The sequence below is a fragment of the Pan troglodytes genome, chromosome 3 (genome assembly GCF_028858775.2).
Source record: "Pan troglodytes isolate AG18354 chromosome 3, NHGRI_mPanTro3-v2.0_pri, whole genome shotgun sequence".
NCBI lineage: Eukaryota > Metazoa > Chordata > Mammalia > Primates > Hominidae > Pan > Pan troglodytes.
Genome location: NC_072401.2, coordinates 149,931,475 through 149,950,089, shown reverse-complemented (window position 1 = coordinate 149,950,089; position 18,615 = coordinate 149,931,475). Strand labels below are relative to the sequence as shown.

Sequence of the window (18,615 nt, the reverse complement as noted above, 5' to 3'; positions counted from 1 at the left end):
GTGTGCACACATTCCTGAGTTTGATTGGCATTAAAAAGGGGAGGGGGGATGAAAAATGTACATATTAGAGGAGAAAAAAAGAATATAGCTACAGAAAATACAAATGCCATAAAAGTAATCATGCTCACCATCTGTCTAGCCCCAGAAGAACCTCAGAAGCATCTTCCCAGCTTTGTCCCTATCTGACTTCCTGTCTGTCTCCAGTGGTATATTTCTGTTGTGGGGAATCATCTTCCAGAAATTTGTTATTGTCTCTGTAAAATCAGAGAACCCCTATTCTGACTCCCTCAGATTCCCTTGAGCCCCTCTGCCCAGTTCTGGCTTCTGGCCTAAGGGACTCTCCTCTTAGGTGGGTCAATGGCACTTGACTCCAGGTGGATCCCCATACAGCAAAGTGTCCTGGTCCTCATAGGCCTTCGGTGTAATCTGCCTGACACCAAAAGCAAACCAGGGCTTGGTGGAAATTACCACAGAGGGGACAGGATAGTGTGCGCTCCCATGGAGAGAGAAAACAACTTCTCTCTGCCATTGTCTTTCTCTCCAAATATCTTGTAAATGCCAGTGACCCAAAACTTATCATGGCCAGCTTTATAAACCTAATTACTTTATTATATATCGATTCAACTTCCCTAAGATTGTAATCTCTTATCAGGGCTCAGATCTTGTTAGTCAGCATTACATTGCTCACAAACTGGGTACTTCTTATACAATGGGTGGATATTAGTTATTTGCTAAGTAATAAACTTATACAACAATTGCAACAAATTTATATTTATTATAGATATAGATGCAGGTATCTGTGGATAGCTTTACATACACATTAAAATGCAATATATGAGGCCAAGGCAGACGGATTACCTGAGGTCAGGAGTTCGAGACCAACCTGGCCAAACATGGTAAAACCCCGCCTCTACTAAAAATATTTTAAAAATTAGCCAGGTGTGCTGGTGGGCACCTGTAATCCCATCTACTTGGGAGGCTGAGGCAGGAGAATTGCTTGAACCCAGGAGACGGAGGTTGCAGTGAGCCGATACAGTGACATTGCACTCCACCCTGGGCAACAGAGTGAGACTCCATCTCAAAAAAAAAAAAAAGTGTAATATATGGATACTCACTCATTTGGAATATCTTTTAAAGTGATCAAAGTTTGGGTTTGTGTTTGCCTTAGCATGTTTTCCATATCAACAAAATCAATAATGTGTGTTAACTTATTAAATTATGTAGATTAATCTGAGAATATTTGAAGACACTTTTTAAAAAACCACTCTTAAGTGGTTTTAAAAAACCATTCAACTTTCTTAACCACTCTAAGAGTATTTATAAACAATTGAAATGCTACTTCCTTATAATCAATTGACAAGCTAATTATTTATTGCCCTGGGACCCAGTTCTACTGGTGTTTATTGCATTGGGATTGATTTAGATGATCTTTTTCCTATTAGTGCAAATTAGTTCTTAACCCTATAGAAGGATGACATTGCTTCCTTTGGTTTCATGGCCAGATTACTTAGTTGCCCCCTGTCTTTGAGAGTACTCCTTCTCTGGCAGTCGAAAGGCAAAGAGAAGTCATGCAAATAAAGAGATGAGGAAAGAACAATTAGGGTTATTGGGCTGAAATTCATGCCCCATGTATGAGGGTGACGGGAGAAATGGTCTGTTAAAGAAGATAGTTGGTGGTGGGGGCAAGGGGAGAGAATGCTGTTACTGTTTTGTGGGCAGTAATTACATTTGGCCTGTGAACAGAAAATATATATATTTTAATATAACCTCAATATAACCGCTCTAATGTTTACTGCCAAGACCTAAAATTTCGAGACATGGCATGAAGCATTTCTGCAATCACAGAATTCTCACTTTATTTTTTTCTAATGAAATATTGTAATTGAACAAGATTCCATATTCTACTATATATCACTCTTTTACTATACTCCAGAGGGGGAAAGTTGTCCTGATTACCATTTCTAAGACTAAAGAATCTTTACGTGGTGAAAGTCCTAGCCAGCCATCATTCGGCCACAACAGTGGCTTGTCAAAAAGGTATGTAGCAGGTCATACCAGCCTCAGGAGGGTGGAGCAAAGCAAAAAAGGAAATCTTGCCATGTCATGTTTCAAAGCTCTTGTGAATCTTGAGATCTCATTAGAAATCTGTCACAGTTTTAATAGAGTCCCACCAAGATGTGCTCTGCCTGCTCTTTTGCAGGTTGGTCAGGATAGGAAGCAGGGCCTCCCCAGTGCCAGTTCCTCGGGGAACAATTCATGAGAATCTAAGGAGTTGTCTCCCAGCAGTGCCAGGAAAGAGTGGCTGCCAAAATGTTACTAGTAATTAAGGACTAGGCACCTGAGGGCAGCAACTAAGCACATACTAGTTATTATAATATCCAGGTAGAACAAGTGAAACTCCTCTTTTAAGTGAGTTTAATTGGGACTGGGAGACATTTACAGTCACATTAATGTACCCTGCACGTGCACACACACAGATACACACACAGCTACTGTTGCTGGCAATGGAGAAAATGCTGTTTGGGTCTGGCCGCCTGGGAACATGAGATCACAAAGCTCAATGGCCATAAACTCAATATTGATTTAGTAAGGTGCTAAATAGTGGTAAGCTCCCAAATGTATGTTCACTGATGCTTTTGGTTAATAGAAACATGTTCCTTAAGTATCTTCAGCCAACAATGTTCCTGTGTAATTAGCAAACATCTTAATTATACACTTGGATTTGAAGCTTATGCTAGCTAATCTTAAAGTATAAAAATTGTACAAATTAGATAAAGAGAAAAGGTTTAGAAGAGAGACTGCGTGTAGCATAGAGGTTAAGGGTGTGAACTCTGAGCCCTAGCTGGATTCAAATCCTCACCCTGGTATTTACTAGCTCTGCAATATGAAAAAGTAGTTATTCTTTCTGTGTTTCAGTTTTTTCACCTGAAAAATGAAAATAGTGCCTATCATAGGGTCATGGTGAGCATTGGAATGCTAAAAACAAGTAAAAGCTCTTTTGAACTGTGCTTGGAACATGAAATGCTAAATACATTTAGCTTATTTTAGATATGGTATTTTAAGAGTAATAACTCCACAAGTGGGTCATTACACAGTAGAAATTTTGAAAAGGAATAATAATTAACAATTCAGAAATTTTATCATAAAATCTCAGAAGCTTGCCCACATTTCCCACAGGGAAGTAAACTAATACTTTATATATGTAATAGTTTGTTAACGTTTATTAAAATTTTTAACTAAGGTAAATTTATTCAACAGACATTTTTATTGAGTACCCATAAGCATCATGGGAAGTGATATGATGTTATAGGGATACATAAGACATTATTACCCACTTTGAAAAGCTTAAATTTTACCATATAGCATGTTTTAGAATAGTATAAAATATTCAAGCATTTTAGAAACATTACTTTGATATAATGAATTAAGTAACCATATTTTTGGCCCTTTTAGAAAAGATATTGGGTAAATACGCATGGCTGAAGATACACTGGAGATATTTATTACCTTGAACTATTGGAGTAAATATGCATTATTACTCAATTCCAAGTGTCCTACATATATTCACAAAATCACAGTATAAAGTTAAATGTACCTGAAATGCTAAATGTGATGTCGATAATCAGCTCCCTAGGTTTATGCTACAGACCACAGCCTTGTGTGTAAGTGCTGGAGAAAATATTAAGTATTCTTCATGACATTTCCTATCATTGACCTTAAATCAGCCGTGAGAATAAGCACAGCATTGTAGACTGAAAGCCTAAAGCAATATGAATTTTATCATTAGTTTGCAAAAAAAGTCACTTTTAATAAAATTTGAAAATATCACCCTTGGCTGTTCTAGTCAATAAATTATGGTTATCATCAGATGTGGTCCTATAAAGGATGAGAACATCTTAATGTGCTGGAATATTTTTAATGCTTACAAAATTATGGGGGAAGAATGGAAGTGACATTGACATGTTATTTCAGATGTTAATAATAATTTCCAACATGTTTTTATTTGTCATACCCATTTAGTTCTCTGAGAGATAAGAGTGGGAGACATTGTCATGCCCATTTTTCAGATGAATCAGTTGAGACTTAGAGGAGAGTTTATCTAATTGCCCAAAAGACAAATTAATGCTATTGAGGATTTTCTTAAGCTCTGATAGAGTCGTCAGTTGACGAGGTTTTTAGATTACCTGGGTGCTTTGTTCTTTTCTGTTTTGTCTAGTTTTTGAGGCACTTTGCTGAGTATTTTTCATTTGTTCACTCATCCATTCATCAGAAGTATCTGGGTTACTAGTGCCGGCTCAGCACTCCTGGGCAGTTCTTGGTCAGCATCTTCCATTAACATACGTGAATATGATACATCTGCTTTTCCTTGATAAACAGTTCTAAAAATCAGATTTCTGTGCCTCAAATCTTTTATTAAAGAGACAGCCTATAAATTAATTATTGAAGTTTAAAAATTTTGTTAATATTAAACTTCTTAAAGCCAGTAGTTATGTCTTATTCATCTTTTAAGCCTGGTTCCAATATTTAATATAGCTTTTGTTGTTTGATAGCTTATCTTTTATCTGAATTGTAAGACTTTCTGTGATGAACGTGATAAACATTAATGGCTATAATTATAAACACAAATTACTCTATTTTTAAATCAAGTTAATCAGTGTAACATAGTCCTACTCTGCGTTAAATTTGTGTCCTGTAAGTTCTCATGACTGTTAGGGTTAAGTAGAAGGTGTCTGTTTGCTTCAAGAATTTTTAAATAAATTGAAATGTTCCATTTGTAACGTAAGTAATTCTCACATACCTAAGCTCAGTTTGGTGCTTCTTAACTTTTTTTTAATCGTTCTCTCATTCGTCTGTCTTCCCAATTATCTATCCATCTACCCATCTACCTCCCAACCTTCCCACCTCCCCCACCACCTCCATCATATTCGCATATGAAGTAATTTACCCTTCCTCTAAACTCTATTTCAGATACACAAGATGTGTGATCTTATATTTCTTAAACTTTCTGGTCTCTGTTTCCTTATTCTACAATGAGAATCATAATAGAATCTACTCATAAAATTATTAAATTAGTTAATTTATATAGAGCATTTAGAACAGTGCCTGGCATTAGTAAGCATTCAATAAATTTTAGCCATTTTCGGGTTTTTTTTATTATACTTTAAGTTTTAGGGTACATGTGCACAATGTGCAGGTTAGTTACATATGTATACATGTGCCATGCTGGTGTGCTGCACCCATTAACTCGTCATTTAGCATTAGGTATATCTCCTAATGCTATCCCTCCCCCCTCCCCCCACCCCACAACAGTCCCCAGAGTGTGATGTTCCCCTTCCTGTGTCCATGTGTTCTCATTGTTCAATTCCCATCTATGAGTGAGAACCTGCGGTGTTTGGTTTTTTGTCCTTGCGATAGTTTACTGAGAATGATGATTTCCAATTTCATCCATGTCCCTACAAAGGACATGAACTCTTCATTTTCTATGGCTGCATAGTATTCCATGGTGTATATGTGCCACATTTTCTTAATCCAGTCTATCATTGTTGGACATTTGGGTTGGTTCCAAGTCTTTGCTATTGTGAATAGTGCCGCAATAAACATACGTGTGCATGTGTCTTTATCGCAGCATGATTTATAATCCTTTGGGTATATACCCAGTAATGGGATTGCTGGGTCAAATGGTATTTCTAGTTCTAGATCCCTGAGGAATCGCCACACTGACTTCCACAATGGTTGAACTAGTTTACAGTCCCACCAACAGTGTAAAAGTGTTCCTAGTTCTCCACATCCTCTCCAGCACCTGTTGTTTCCTGACTTTTTAATGATTGCCATTCTAACTGGTGTGAGATGGTATCTCATTGTGGTTTTGATTTGCATTTGTCTGATGGCCAGTGATGATGAGCATTTTTTCATGTGTCTTTTGGCTGCATAAATGTCTTCTTTTGAGAAGTGTCTGTTCATATCCTTTGCATAAATGTCTTCTTTTGAGAAGTGTCTGTTCATATCCTTTGCCCACTTTTTGATGGGGTTGTTTGTTTTTTTCTTGTAAATTTGTTTGAGTTCATTGTAGATTCTGGATATTAGCCCTTTGTCAGATGAGTAGGTTGCGAAAATTTTCTCCCATTTTGTAGGTTGCCTGTTCACTCTGATGGTAGTTTCTTTTGCTGTGCAGAAGCTCTTTAGTTTAATTAGATCCCATTTGTCAATTTTGGCTTTTGTTGCCATTGCTTTTGGTGTTTTAGACATGAAGTCCTTGCCCATGCCTATGTCCTGAATGGTATTGCCTAGGTTTTCTTCTAGGGTTTTTATGGTTTTAGGTCTAACGTTTAAGTCTTTAACCCATCTTGAATTAATTTTTGTATAAGGTGTAAGGAAGGGATCCAGTTTCAGCTTTCTCCATATGGCCAGCCAGTTTTCCCAGCACCATTTATTAAATAGGGAATCCTTTCCCCATTGCTTGTTTTCCTCAGGTTTGTCAAAGATCAGATAGTTGTAGATATGCGGCGTTATTTCTGAGGGCTCTGTTCTGTTCCATTGATCTATATCTCTGTTTTGGTACCAGTACCATGCTGGTTTGGTTACTGTAGCCTTGTAGTATAGTTTGAAGTCAGGTAGCATGATGCCTCCAGCTTTGTTCTTTTGGCTTAGGATTGACTTGGCGATGCGGGCTCTTTTTTGGTTCCATATGAACTTTAAAGTAGTTTTTTCCAATTCCGTGAAGAAAGTCATTGGTAGCTTGATGGGGATGGCATTGAATCTATAAATTACCTTGGGCAGTATGGCCATTTTCATGATATTGATTCTTCCCACCCATGAGCATGGAATGTTCTTCCATTTGTTTGTATCCTCTTTTATTTCATTGAGCAGTGGTTTGTAGTTCTCCTTGAAGAGGTCCTTCACGTTCCTTGTAAGTTGGATTCCTAGGTATTTTATTCTCTTTGAAGCAATTGTGAATGGGAGTTCACTCATGATTTGGCTCTCTGTTTGTCTGTTATTGGTGTATAAGAATGCTTGTGATTTTTGTACATTGATTTTGTATCCTGAGACTTTGCTGAAATTGCTTATCAGCTTAAGGAGATTTTGGGCTGAGACAATGGGGTTTTCTAGATATACAATCATGTGGTCTGCAAACAGGGACAATTTGACTTCCTCTTTTCCTAATTGAATACCCTTACCGATCTCTACCTGCACTGCGGTACAGTTGGTGGTACATTTCTTAAGTCCTCCCCCACTAGGCTGAACACTTGTCGAGGACCGGGTAAGGCTTGGTTATACTGAACATATTAGCTGGGTTCCTATGCAGCTTATACAGTCTCTTATAGGAGACAGGCAGTGAAGACTAGTAAAAATGAATGAAAGAAGGAAGGAGTTTGTTCTCCTAATACCAATAGTAAGTAATAATAATTGAGCTTTATACATTTTCTCTTAGTGGAATAAACGGTCATGTTCCTATTGACATAACAAGACCTATTTAGAGGAAAACTGTACTTTAACCAGTGTGAGTCAGCATATTTCAAACATAATTTTAATTTGGCCTTATCATTTATGGTTTCTTATAGCACGAAAGTCAAAGAAGTTGGGAAAGTTAAAAGGGATTCACGAGGAGCAGCCACAGCAGCAGCAGCCCCCACCCCCACCCCCACCCCCGCAAAGCCCAGAGGAAGGGACAACGTACATCGCTCCTGCAAAAGAACCCTCGGTCAACACAGCACTGGTTCCTCAGCTCTCCACAATCTCACGAGCGCTCACACCTTCCCCCGTTATGGTCCTTGAAAACATTGAACCTGAAATTGTATATGCAGGCTATGACAGCTCAAAACCAGATACAGCCGAAAATCTGCTCTCCACGCTCAACCGCTTAGCAGGCAAACAGATGATCCAAGTCGTGAAGTGGGCAAAGGTACTTCCAGGTAGGATTGCCTCTCCTTTCACAGGCTGCATCCTGAACTTAACAAATCTGGGCAACTGACTTCACCATCTCCAACCATGCAGGAGGAGTTTGCGTTCTATGAAATCCTGATATCAGATTTTTTAAATTGATAGCAAATTGATCAAGTGTATAGGAAAAATATGGTTAATGTGCTCATTTCTTCCGAGAATGCAGGGTTAAGGATTTTATTGTTAAAATGACAGATATGGCTGGGCGCAGTGGCTCACGCTTGTAATCCCAGCACTTTGGGAGGCCGAGGCAGGTGGCTTACTGAAGCAGATGGATCACGAGGTCAGGAGTTCAAGACCAGCCTAGCCAAGATGGTGAAACCCAGTTTCTACTAAAAACACAAAAATTAGTCCTGCATGGTGGCAGGTGCCTGTAATCCCAGCTACTCAGGAGGCTGAGGCAGGAGAATCGCTTGAACCTGGGCGGCAGAGGCTGCAGTGAGCCAAGATCCCACCACTATCTCCAGCCTGGGCAACACAGTGAGACTCTGTCTCAAAAAAAAAAAAGAAATTAAAATTAAAAATAAAAAAATGACATATACACTTCTTATGTTGATCAAAATGGAAAATTTCATCCAAAAATATTAATAAGGTAAAATACATTCTGTTCATGAAATCACAAGTTGAGCACATTATTAGCGGCTCATAATGAGGGTTAATCTAAGCGTAGACCAAGTAAGGCAAGGCCTAGCAAGTAAGTTTTAAGAGACCTGGAATGACTCTTCTGTCTAAAAAATAATCACCTGGCCCCCAGCACCCTTTAAATTGTCCCTGGAATTCCTATTTTAGTCATCTTTTTGTTTCATGGGATTTAATTAATAAGGCCCCTCTTAATCTACAGAAACATCACTTAGAAATTGCCATTACATTGTCCCAGTTCATTAATCTAAAGCAGTTTCTTAGATTACCTGTGGTCAGACAGCAGCTGTAAAAGTTGGGGAAAGCTCCACTGACTGATTCTTTGAAGAGGAGCTTGCCCAGTGAAACTCCACAAGCAGAAAAATAACATGATGCCCCTGGAGATGGGGGGAGGTGATAAAAAACAAAAGAAGGCCTGGTGCAGTGGCCCATGCCTGTAATCCCAGCACTTTGGGAGGCCGAGGCAAGCAGATCACTTGAGGTCAGGAATTTGAGACCAGCCTTGCCACCATCGTGAAACCCTGTCTCTACTAAAAATACAAAATTTAGTTGGGCATCCTGGCAGGCACCTGTAACCCCAGCTACTTGTGAGCCTGAGGCAGGAGAATCGCTTGAAACCTGGGCTGCAATGAGCCAATATGCCACTGCACTCCAGCCTGGGCAACAGAATGAGACTCCATCTTAAAAAATAAATAAATAAAATAAAGAACAAAAGAAGAGCTTGAGTCTTTCAGGCAGGGAGGACAGGTGCCAGGGAAACATGTTCTACCATAGAACTTTATCAAAGTCTGGTATTAACCTGGACCATAGGAGGCACCACATGCTCATTTTTTAAGCACCACAAACTCATGAACAATGAAATCTCCCACCATTATTGCAGATACACAGGGGTTGACAGTTATTAAATTACCCTTTATTTTAGTGTTATTAATTGTGGGTGGGACGAAGCAAGTTTTACAGGTTAATACAAATTCTCTCAATCTAACCAAGGGTTTTAGGCCGTCATCCACACTGAAACTTGCTGAACTTTGCAATTTTAGTTTGCCCTGGCAATTTACCCTCACCTAGAATTTAGGATGAATTTAAAGTGAAATGTGGAACAGGGCTGGGCCAATGGTGGGCGCTCTGTAAATGACTGTTGAATTGATTTGAGTCTGTCAGAAAAGAGAAAAGTGAAAGAAAGGTGGCTGTTTGGGGTTGACTTAAGAAGCGTCTTCCTGGAATGTACTTAAATGCTAAGTGTATTTCTGTGATTAATTGTTTTGTTCTTCAGGATTTAAAAACTTGCCTCTTGAGGACCAAATTACCCTAATCCAGTATTCTTGGATGTGTCTATCATCATTTGCCTTGAGCTGGAGATCGTACAAACATACGAACAGCCAATTTCTCTATTTTGCACCAGACCTAGTCTTTAATGAGTAAGTACCTATTAATTAGCCTTCATAAAATAAAGTGCAGAGTTATGCGTTATGATTTCTTTCAATAATTTCTAAACAGATGTACGTTGGTGAAAGAATCTACTGAAACTGGCATTTTTTAACGTTAAAAATTTACAGATCTCTGGGAACTTAAAAAATTACTCTTTGCAACATTATACTGTATGCTTCTGAGTATATATAAATCAGTATATATAAATTCCACATAATAATATGTGGGATATATCCCAAAAGAAAGATGATCCAGTTGGCTCTGAAAATTGACTGGTACAAAGCCACAATTAATAGAAAACAGTCTCTTTTGGTATCGACTCCAATTGGGAAGACGATCTAATTTCTAGGAAATGTGAATATATAAAGTGCCAGCTTTTACGAGCTCATATAATGGTTCTTTTGTTAACAGTATACAGCTGCTCAATGTGTTTTCATGACAATCGTAATTACCCTTCTTTGCCATCATAAAAGAAGCCAAACTGTTATTCTGTAGTGAAACATTTTTAGTTTTATGATGCATTTTAAAAGACTGAAAGAATGGTAATCGGTTTTTCTTTGGCCACAAATTCCTTCCTATTTTAAGTTTACATTTTAATACTGTTTGCATTCCTCATTAGCACATTTTATTTATGTTTGTATCTAGCAGTGCTTCTTTGTAATTGTTAGGTCAAGAAATACTTAAAAGGGAATATTTGAATTATGATAGTAACTACAGCCATATTCTGACAGATGGCTCTCTCTGGCAATAGGAAAACAGGGGTTTCAGTAGGGGAGGAGGCAGATGAGAAATAGGTTGGTGATGAAAGCAAGAAAAGTAATGCAAAAGATGAAAAGTATAGACAGATAGTGCCAACACACCTCAGTAGTACCAGTAGTAATTTACCTAAGAGTACCAGTTCGCCCACATGTGATGTACTGCAAAGACAATTTTATTCCAAACATAAATTAGAAACATCAGTTGTTGGTTCTCGAGGTGGCCTGCTTTTGGCAATTTATCAAAAAGAGTAATTCTAGTACTGCATCAGTGTTCACCAAAAGCATGAAGTAAGGCCAAATGACTGACATGCACAATTTAATTAACTTGTATTCCTCAATAATCAACTGATATTATTGAATAGTAAGCCCGTTTTAAAATATGTTCTATAAACCAGAAGAAAACACATATTAAAGAGGGTTCTTGTTTTAAAAGGACATGTGGGTAAATAAGAATCTCTATTAATGCCATCAGCATTTGATTTTAACAGAACATTAAAACAACCCATTTAATCTTATTAATACATCTATTAATTTTTGTCATAAAATGTGTATAACATAAAATTTTTCATTTTTAAGCATACAACTCAGTAGCATTAATTACATTCACATTGTTGTGCCACCATCACCACTATCGATATCCAATACTTTTCATCATCCCAAACAAACTCTAAACCCATTCAACAATCACTCCCCTTTATCCCCTCCCCTAAGCCTCTGGTAACCTCTAGTCTATGAATTTACCTATTCTATATATTTAATATAAGTGGAATCATATAATATTTGTCCTTTTGTGCCTGGCTTATTTTGCTTAGCCTAATGTTTTCAATGTTCATCCATATTTAGTATGTATCAGAATTCCATTCCTTTTTATGGCAGAATAACTTTCCATCATAGATATATCAAGTCAGTCCTCATTAGTGGATTCTGTAGTTGCATATTTGCTTACTGACTGCATTTATTTGTAATCTCAAAGTCAATACTCACAGGATATTCATGGTCATTTACAGACAAATGCAGAGTAACAAAGAATTTGAGTTGCCAAGAGAGCACATTGCAGCTGAGCTCACACAAGGGGCCACTCCGCCATCTTGTTTCAGCTCTCATGCTATAAACTGTCATCCTTTTCACAGTCTATTTATTGCCACATGTTTTGCATTTTTATGCCTTTTGGTGATTTCACCGTTTAAGATGGCTGGCCCCTAGACGTAGTGCTGAAGTGCTAGCTAGTGTTCTTTAGCTCAAGAAAGCTATGATGCGCCTCACAGAGAAAATAGGTGTGTCAGATAATCATTACTGAAGCATGAGTTATGGTTCTGCTGGCTATAGTTCAATGTTAACAAACTAGGAATATATGTTAAGTAAGATGTCTTTAAACAGAAATACACATGAAACAAAATTAGGTATAGATCAGTTGATGAAATGTGACCAGAGGTTGTAAGGACCATTACCCCAAACTTCCCCTAGGAGGAATAGTTGAATATTTGCTAATTCAGTGTTTGCTGTGACTTTATAGAACATGACTACAGCAAATATTTTATCCAATCATCCGTTAATGGGCAGTTTGGTTGTTTCCACCTTTGACTATTATGAATAACGTTGCACTGAATATGGGTATATAAATATATCTTTGAGATGCTGCTTTCAGTTCTTTCAGTACCTAGAATTGGAATCCCTAGGCATATGGTGCCTCTGTGTTTAACTTTTTAAGGAGACACCACACTCTTTCCACAGCAGTTGCACCATTTTACATTCCCAGCAGCAATGTACAAGGGTTCTAATTTCTCTGCATCCTTGCCAGCACTTTTTTCTTTTTATTAACTAGCCATCCCAGTAGGCATGACGTGGTATCTCACTATGGTTTTCATTTTCATTTCCCTAATGGCTAATGATGTCGGACATGTTTTCATATGCTTATGAGCCATTTGTATATCTCCTCTGTAGAACTGTTCATGTAAGTTATTTACCCATTTTTTAATTGGATTGTATGTCTTTTTGTACTTGAGTTGTAGGAGTTCTTTATATATTATGGATATTAAACCCATATCAGATACATGGTTTGTAAATATGTGTCTCAACCTGTGGCTTGCCTTTTTACTCTATTGAAAGTGTCTTTTAATGCACAAGCATTTATAATTGTAGTGAAGTCAAAATCTCTTCTTTTGTTGCCTTTTCTTTGGTGTTACTTATTACTTTTTAATTGTTTGGAAATATCTGAGTACAAAGGGCTCCAAACAATTACAGAATTGTAAGAATGTTTTTTCATAAATGGAACTTAGGGGAAAGCACCTTATATTTGAAGGCTGGGAATAATGTACTTAAAGGGGTTTGGAAATGAATAAGAAACAAAAAAAAAAAGAAAAGGTCATATAAGCTTTGTGTATTTGTCTATTCTAGAAAATATTGATACAGATAAAATGGAAACAACAAAAGATAAATGCTTTCTAATATTAAAAGTAGTTAAATGTTATTGATGTAATTATTAGAATGAACATTTTGTTCTCTGTTCTTAAAACTTCTGACCTCAACCCAACCCAGACTTCTGTAGGGTTTCTTTCTCTCAACTAGAAAGAATAGAGCAAAGCTGTGTTTTTCAAGGGGCTAGGGTGGATACTATTCTGGGGAAACAATTGGAAATTATATAAAGCCTTTTGGTCAAATTGCATCAAAAAGAGAGCTTGATGTGGTAGCTCCATCACTGGGTACCATGATAGACCCTGTATTTTTAAGGGAAATCAGTAAGTTACAGAGGATGGCCGAATGCATATGCATACATGCTTCATCTTGGCGTTTATTCCCGGAATATTTATTAACTGTTGTCAGTATTCTAAGCAGTAGTTTTAGAATAGTGAGAGAAAAAAAATCCCTCTCTCATAGAACATACAGTCTAATGAGAGAGACAGAAATACTGAGTTTTATAAGTAAAATATAATTGTGATAAGTATTGAAAGGAAAAGTGCTCTGAGAGCAGTTAATGGGAGAGGTTGATCTAGTCAGGAAAGTCTTCCTTGGGAATGATTAAACTGGTGTTCCCCAGGTGAAGGAAGTATACGAGGAGGAAAGTTGATCTAGCCTGAGAGACCAGCATGTGCAAAGGCCCAGTGTCAGGGAGGAACATGGGCCTTCAATGAACTAAAAGCAAGACAGTGTGGCTGGAGGGGAGCCTAAGGCCAGGTCCTGTGGGTTTCAGAGGCCACATGAGAGACTTGGCTCTTTATTTTAAGAGCAGTGGAAAAGCCATTGAAGTGTTCTAAGTGATGGGGTGACATTTCCAGATTTGCTTCTTGAAAAGATCCCTCCAAATGCAGAATGGAAAATGGGTTAGAAGTGAGTCAGAGCAGATGTTGGGAGACCAGACAGGAGGCTGCGATGGGAATCCAGGTGATAGTGTAAGGTGAAATCAACAAGAATTGCTAGTAATTGGATATTGGCAAGGACTGGAGCAGGGGAAGAATTAGCTGTCTAGGAAGACTTCCAAGCCTCTGCCATAAGTGCCTGGAAGGATTTGGTGCCCCTCACTGGGATAGAGAATAAGGGAAGAAGACTCAGGTTTGGAAGGGCAGGGGAAGGGAGAGCCTGGGACCAGTTTTGAAGGTAAGATTGACTTGCCTTTGAAGAATTATCCAAGAAGACATATTATATAGGCAGTTATTTCTACAGGTCAGAAGCTAAAGAGGTGTCCTGACTAAAGTTAAAAATGTTGAGCTCATTTTGGAGGTAGTGGTTAAAGGACAAATGTCGTCACATGGATCGCAAGGAAAGAGAGGACTTTAAGAAAGGAGATGCGACTGCCCTATCATGCTATATGTTGTTGTGATCCCAGTGAGGTGTGAACTAGAAAACTCAAAGCATGCCTCACACATTGCCTGCCAATGCCTTACACATTCCTGTCTTCTGAACATGTTCTATATGCTTTCCCTGAGCCATTACCCGTGCTTTCCTACCTTCCACCACAGCAAAGGCAGCAGTCTGGCATTTTGTGTAAAGAGCAGTAGTGATGCCGCTCACTTGAGGGCAGAGTGCACTGACGTGGTCCTCCCTTGCTCTCCCACCAACCCTTGGCTGTTTATACCACCTCCCACCTGGTGTTGCCAGCTCTTAAGTACGTGTATCTCTGCCTTATTTCACTGGCATACCTCACTGAAGTCACAGACTCTGTCTTAATCATTTCTGAATCTCTAGCAGCTGGCACTGTGCCTCAGTCATAATAGGTACTCCATAAATATGTGCTGAATAAATGAATTATTGAACAAATGAACCAAACAATCTATTAATCAGTGTGAAGGGGCTTCCTAAGTTTACATTTCTAATTATGAGGATGAAGTTTATGATGAAGTGTGAAGTATATGATGAAGCATGGCTTTTCTGAACAGAGGCATTGCAATATTTAAAACAGAGGAACAAAACTTTGGGTTTGCCTTCAAATGTGACACAGATCTGAAAGTTCCCAAAGATCTTATTCTTCGGTATTAGCATCACTGGAGATGGAGGAAAGGTGGGAAATAGGGAATAATAAAGGAAACATTCTTTCTAATTTTTTACTAAACATTGGGGTGAAGATATTAGTTAATACTTTAAATTAACATAGAACTTTTCTTATTATAAACTCAAAACTTTTCAAATATGTATTAAATGATTAATTATTCAATTTTACCTTGAAATAGCTTATCATATATTGCTACAGATCGCTGCAAGTATTCAAATTTCTTATCAATTCACTACACATATTAAAACTCCCACTGAAGCCTGTAATGACTTTTTTTTTCATTTTTTTTATAAGATCTGAAATGAAGGTTCAGTATTACTCTCTTTTACATCTTGGCTGGTATTTTAAAATTAAACATATATTAAAGACTTGCTTATACTACCTCAAGTAGTAGCCTAGTAAAAAATGTTTTTGGATGATCTTTTACTGTCCTCAGCATCTGAACTTTGGATTGTTTTGGTTCACAGACTGTTGGCGAGAGTGAGAGAGGGTTGAAGTCTTAGTGGCACTTCACATGCCTCTGTGGATTCTCTGAGTGTCTCTCGGGGATGAAGGTGACTCCCACCCACACCATCTTGCATCTGAAGCACTAGTTGTGTGAGGGCAGCTCCATTAGACGAGTACACAACTCAGTTGCCATCGGCTACTTCTTACCATGTTTTCATGGGGTGCTACCTGTTTCTTTGTGTCCCCAGTCACTGGGTCAGTGTGCTGGCGCTGTCCAGTTGTCCTCAGTGAGAGTTCTCCCCAGGCCATCCTGCCAATGTCACAGTGCCAGTGAGGTCCCTCTGTACCGAATGTTCTGAAGCTCCAGGAGGCCTGGCTTCCAAATGGGTTGTGTGTTCCAAAGTCTGTCCCACCGTGGTGGAGGCTGGGATCAGAGGATTCTCATGGAGGCCAGGGGTGGTTGGAGGTATGGCGAGCCCCAGTGTCCCTTCCCACAGGGAGTGGTGGATCTTCCTGAGCCACTGGAGGTGACTTCTGTGCCTGAACCCTCACCCCATCAGGGTTAGGGCCAGCGATGGTTGGGGGACAGGAATTCTGATGTGAGGAGTCAGGGATGTAGGATGAACCTGGTCAGCTCCTCCTTCAATGGCTGCTTTTGTTCTTCCTTCTCTCTCCCCAGCCCACTTCCCCTTCTCCTTCTTTCAAGTTAAGATTTCTTGCTTCTCCTTGGCTCACTGGGAAACTGTTGTGTGATTTCTGCAGCTTCCAGTGTCTGCCCCTCCTCCCTTTTCTTCTCACTTCTCCCTGCTCCTTCCTTTCTTTTCCCTTCTCTCTTACTCCTTCCTTCTCCCCTTCTCTCTCCTTCTTCCACCTCCCACTGCCCCATACATCCCTTTTCCTTCCACTGAGAAACCTCCTCCTGAGATTTCCATTGTTTTTTTAATTTCTGGGTAAGTATGAGGGAATAAAGTTTAAAAGAAGGAAACAAGTCTTCCTTCCGTGCCTTATTTTTCCGTTGGACTCTATGAAAAACCAGGCCTCGCACCAGTAGCTAGAGGGCCAAGGCCTGCAGCCGACGGCCTGAGCATGAAAGCAGCACCCCCCTGCAGGTGGCACACGTGCTGCCGGTCTCACTGTGGCCCCACTGTTCCCAGCGGGGGAATCTGTCTGGGTCTGCAGCAACCTCAATTCTTGCCTCCTCAGAAGAAAGAATTTGAGGGGCAGAAGGAGAGACTGAGGCAAATGTTACACAGCAGGAGTGAAAGTTTATTAAAAAGCTTTGAGCAGGAATGAAAGGAAGTAAAGTAACCTTGGAAGAGGGGTTACTCTCTCTGTGACTTGGGAGATCAAGTGTGCAGTTTGACCTTTGACTTGGGGTCTTACACGTTGGCATGCTTTCCGGGAGATTGCGTCCCTTCTCCCCTGATTCTTCCCTTGGGGTGGGCTGTCCGCATGCCGGGTGGCCTGCCAGCATTTCGGAGGGAGCATGCACAATGTGTTTACTGGAGTTCTATGCATGCTCACTTAAGGTGTTCCTCCCTTACCAGTCCAGTATTCCTAGGTCATACCATACCTGAACGCCGCCATTTTGCCTCTTCATGCGCGTGCTTGAGCCCACTCACCCAACTCCTGAGATCTTATCAGGAAGCTGCTTATCACCAGTTTCAGGTTTTTCTATCTATTAGGAGACTGCCTTTCCCTGGCACTGGCTGACACCAGTTATTATTTTAGAGAAACAGTATAACAACTGCCTGACCTGAGGGTCGCCTGACATTCCTGGTGGCAGTGAGAGGGACCTCTCCTGCCCTGATCATGTCTGCCTGACTACCTACTATAACACCACCACTGCCTATTTTGCATCTGGCTCTCTTCATTCCTACCTGGCCCTTGGAGACAGTGGAGCTCAAGACTCTTGAATAAAGAAAAGCAACATCATAAGTAGAAAATAGTCGATCCTTATCTGCAAAGGGCAGAAGCACTCCAGAATGGAAATTGTGTTTTTACACTACAAAAGTAGTGTTTAGAGGCCATCTTCCCACCTGAAGGAGGCTAGACAGAGTGAACTCTAGGGGAAGGGGCAATGGGGCTGGAGGAGGTTTTATAAGCTAGAAACAAGAACAGTCATTCAGTTATATACAGGGAGAGAGGAGAGGTAGATACAAGTCCCCAAAACCAGAATTATTTCCTTCCCTCCTTTCCCCTACTTCTTTTTAAAATAGCATTTATTCCTTTTTGTCAATCTATCATAGTGATAAGAATTAGAGTTGGAGTAGAAAGTCACTTTTAGCCAGGCATGGTACCTCACACCTGTAATCCCAGCACTTTGGGAAGCTGAGGCAGGAGGATTGCTTGAGTCCAGGAGTTCAAGTCCAGCCTGGGCAACAAAAACCCTGTCTCTACAAATAATTAGCTAGACACAGTAGTGTGCACCTGTGGTCCCAGCTACTTGGGAGGCTGAGGTGGGAGGATCACTTGAGCAACCAGGAGTTCAAGGCTAGTGAGCCATGATTGCACCACTGCACCCCAGCCTGGGTGACAGAGCAAGACCCTGTCTCAAAAAGAAAGAAAAGAAAAGTCATTTCCAGACATTTTAGCAGAGGAAGTGAGAGGAGAGAAGTTCTGGAAGAAATGGATAACCTGCTGCATTGGTGCTTCTGAGTTACATCATAATGAGAGAAGTTCCGAGACTGAGCACGCAGAAGATAGGGACTGCCTGTACCTGAGAAAGGTGGAAACACCTAAGAGGGGAGTATTAACTTAAGACGAGAACTGAGGGGACACTTCCTAACTCAGTTCTTCATTTGTCTTCTTTTTTTTTTTTTTGAGACAGAGTTTCGCTCTTGTTGCCCAGGCTGGAGTGCAATGGTGCGATCTCGGCTCACGACAAACTCCGCCTCCCGGGTTCAAGGGATTCTCCTGCCT

At 39.7% G+C, this 18,615-nt stretch overlaps 1 protein-coding gene across 5 annotated transcripts in view; it reads left to right on the top strand.

Annotated features, from left to right (window-relative positions):
• Window positions 1-18,615, top strand: part of NR3C2 (nuclear receptor subfamily 3 group C member 2) — a 366,173-nt gene that overhangs the window by 282,855 nt on the left and 64,703 nt on the right. For all 5 annotated transcript variants that reach the window (XM_063809057.1, XM_009448401.4, XM_054683874.2 and 2 more), the window contains exons 5-6: window positions 7,560-7,910; window positions 9,851-9,995. In XM_063809057.1, coding sequence (XP_063665127.1) covers window positions 7,560-7,910; window positions 9,851-9,995 — 496 coding nt within the window. The remainder of the gene's footprint in view (window positions 1-7,559; window positions 7,911-9,850; window positions 9,996-18,615) is intronic.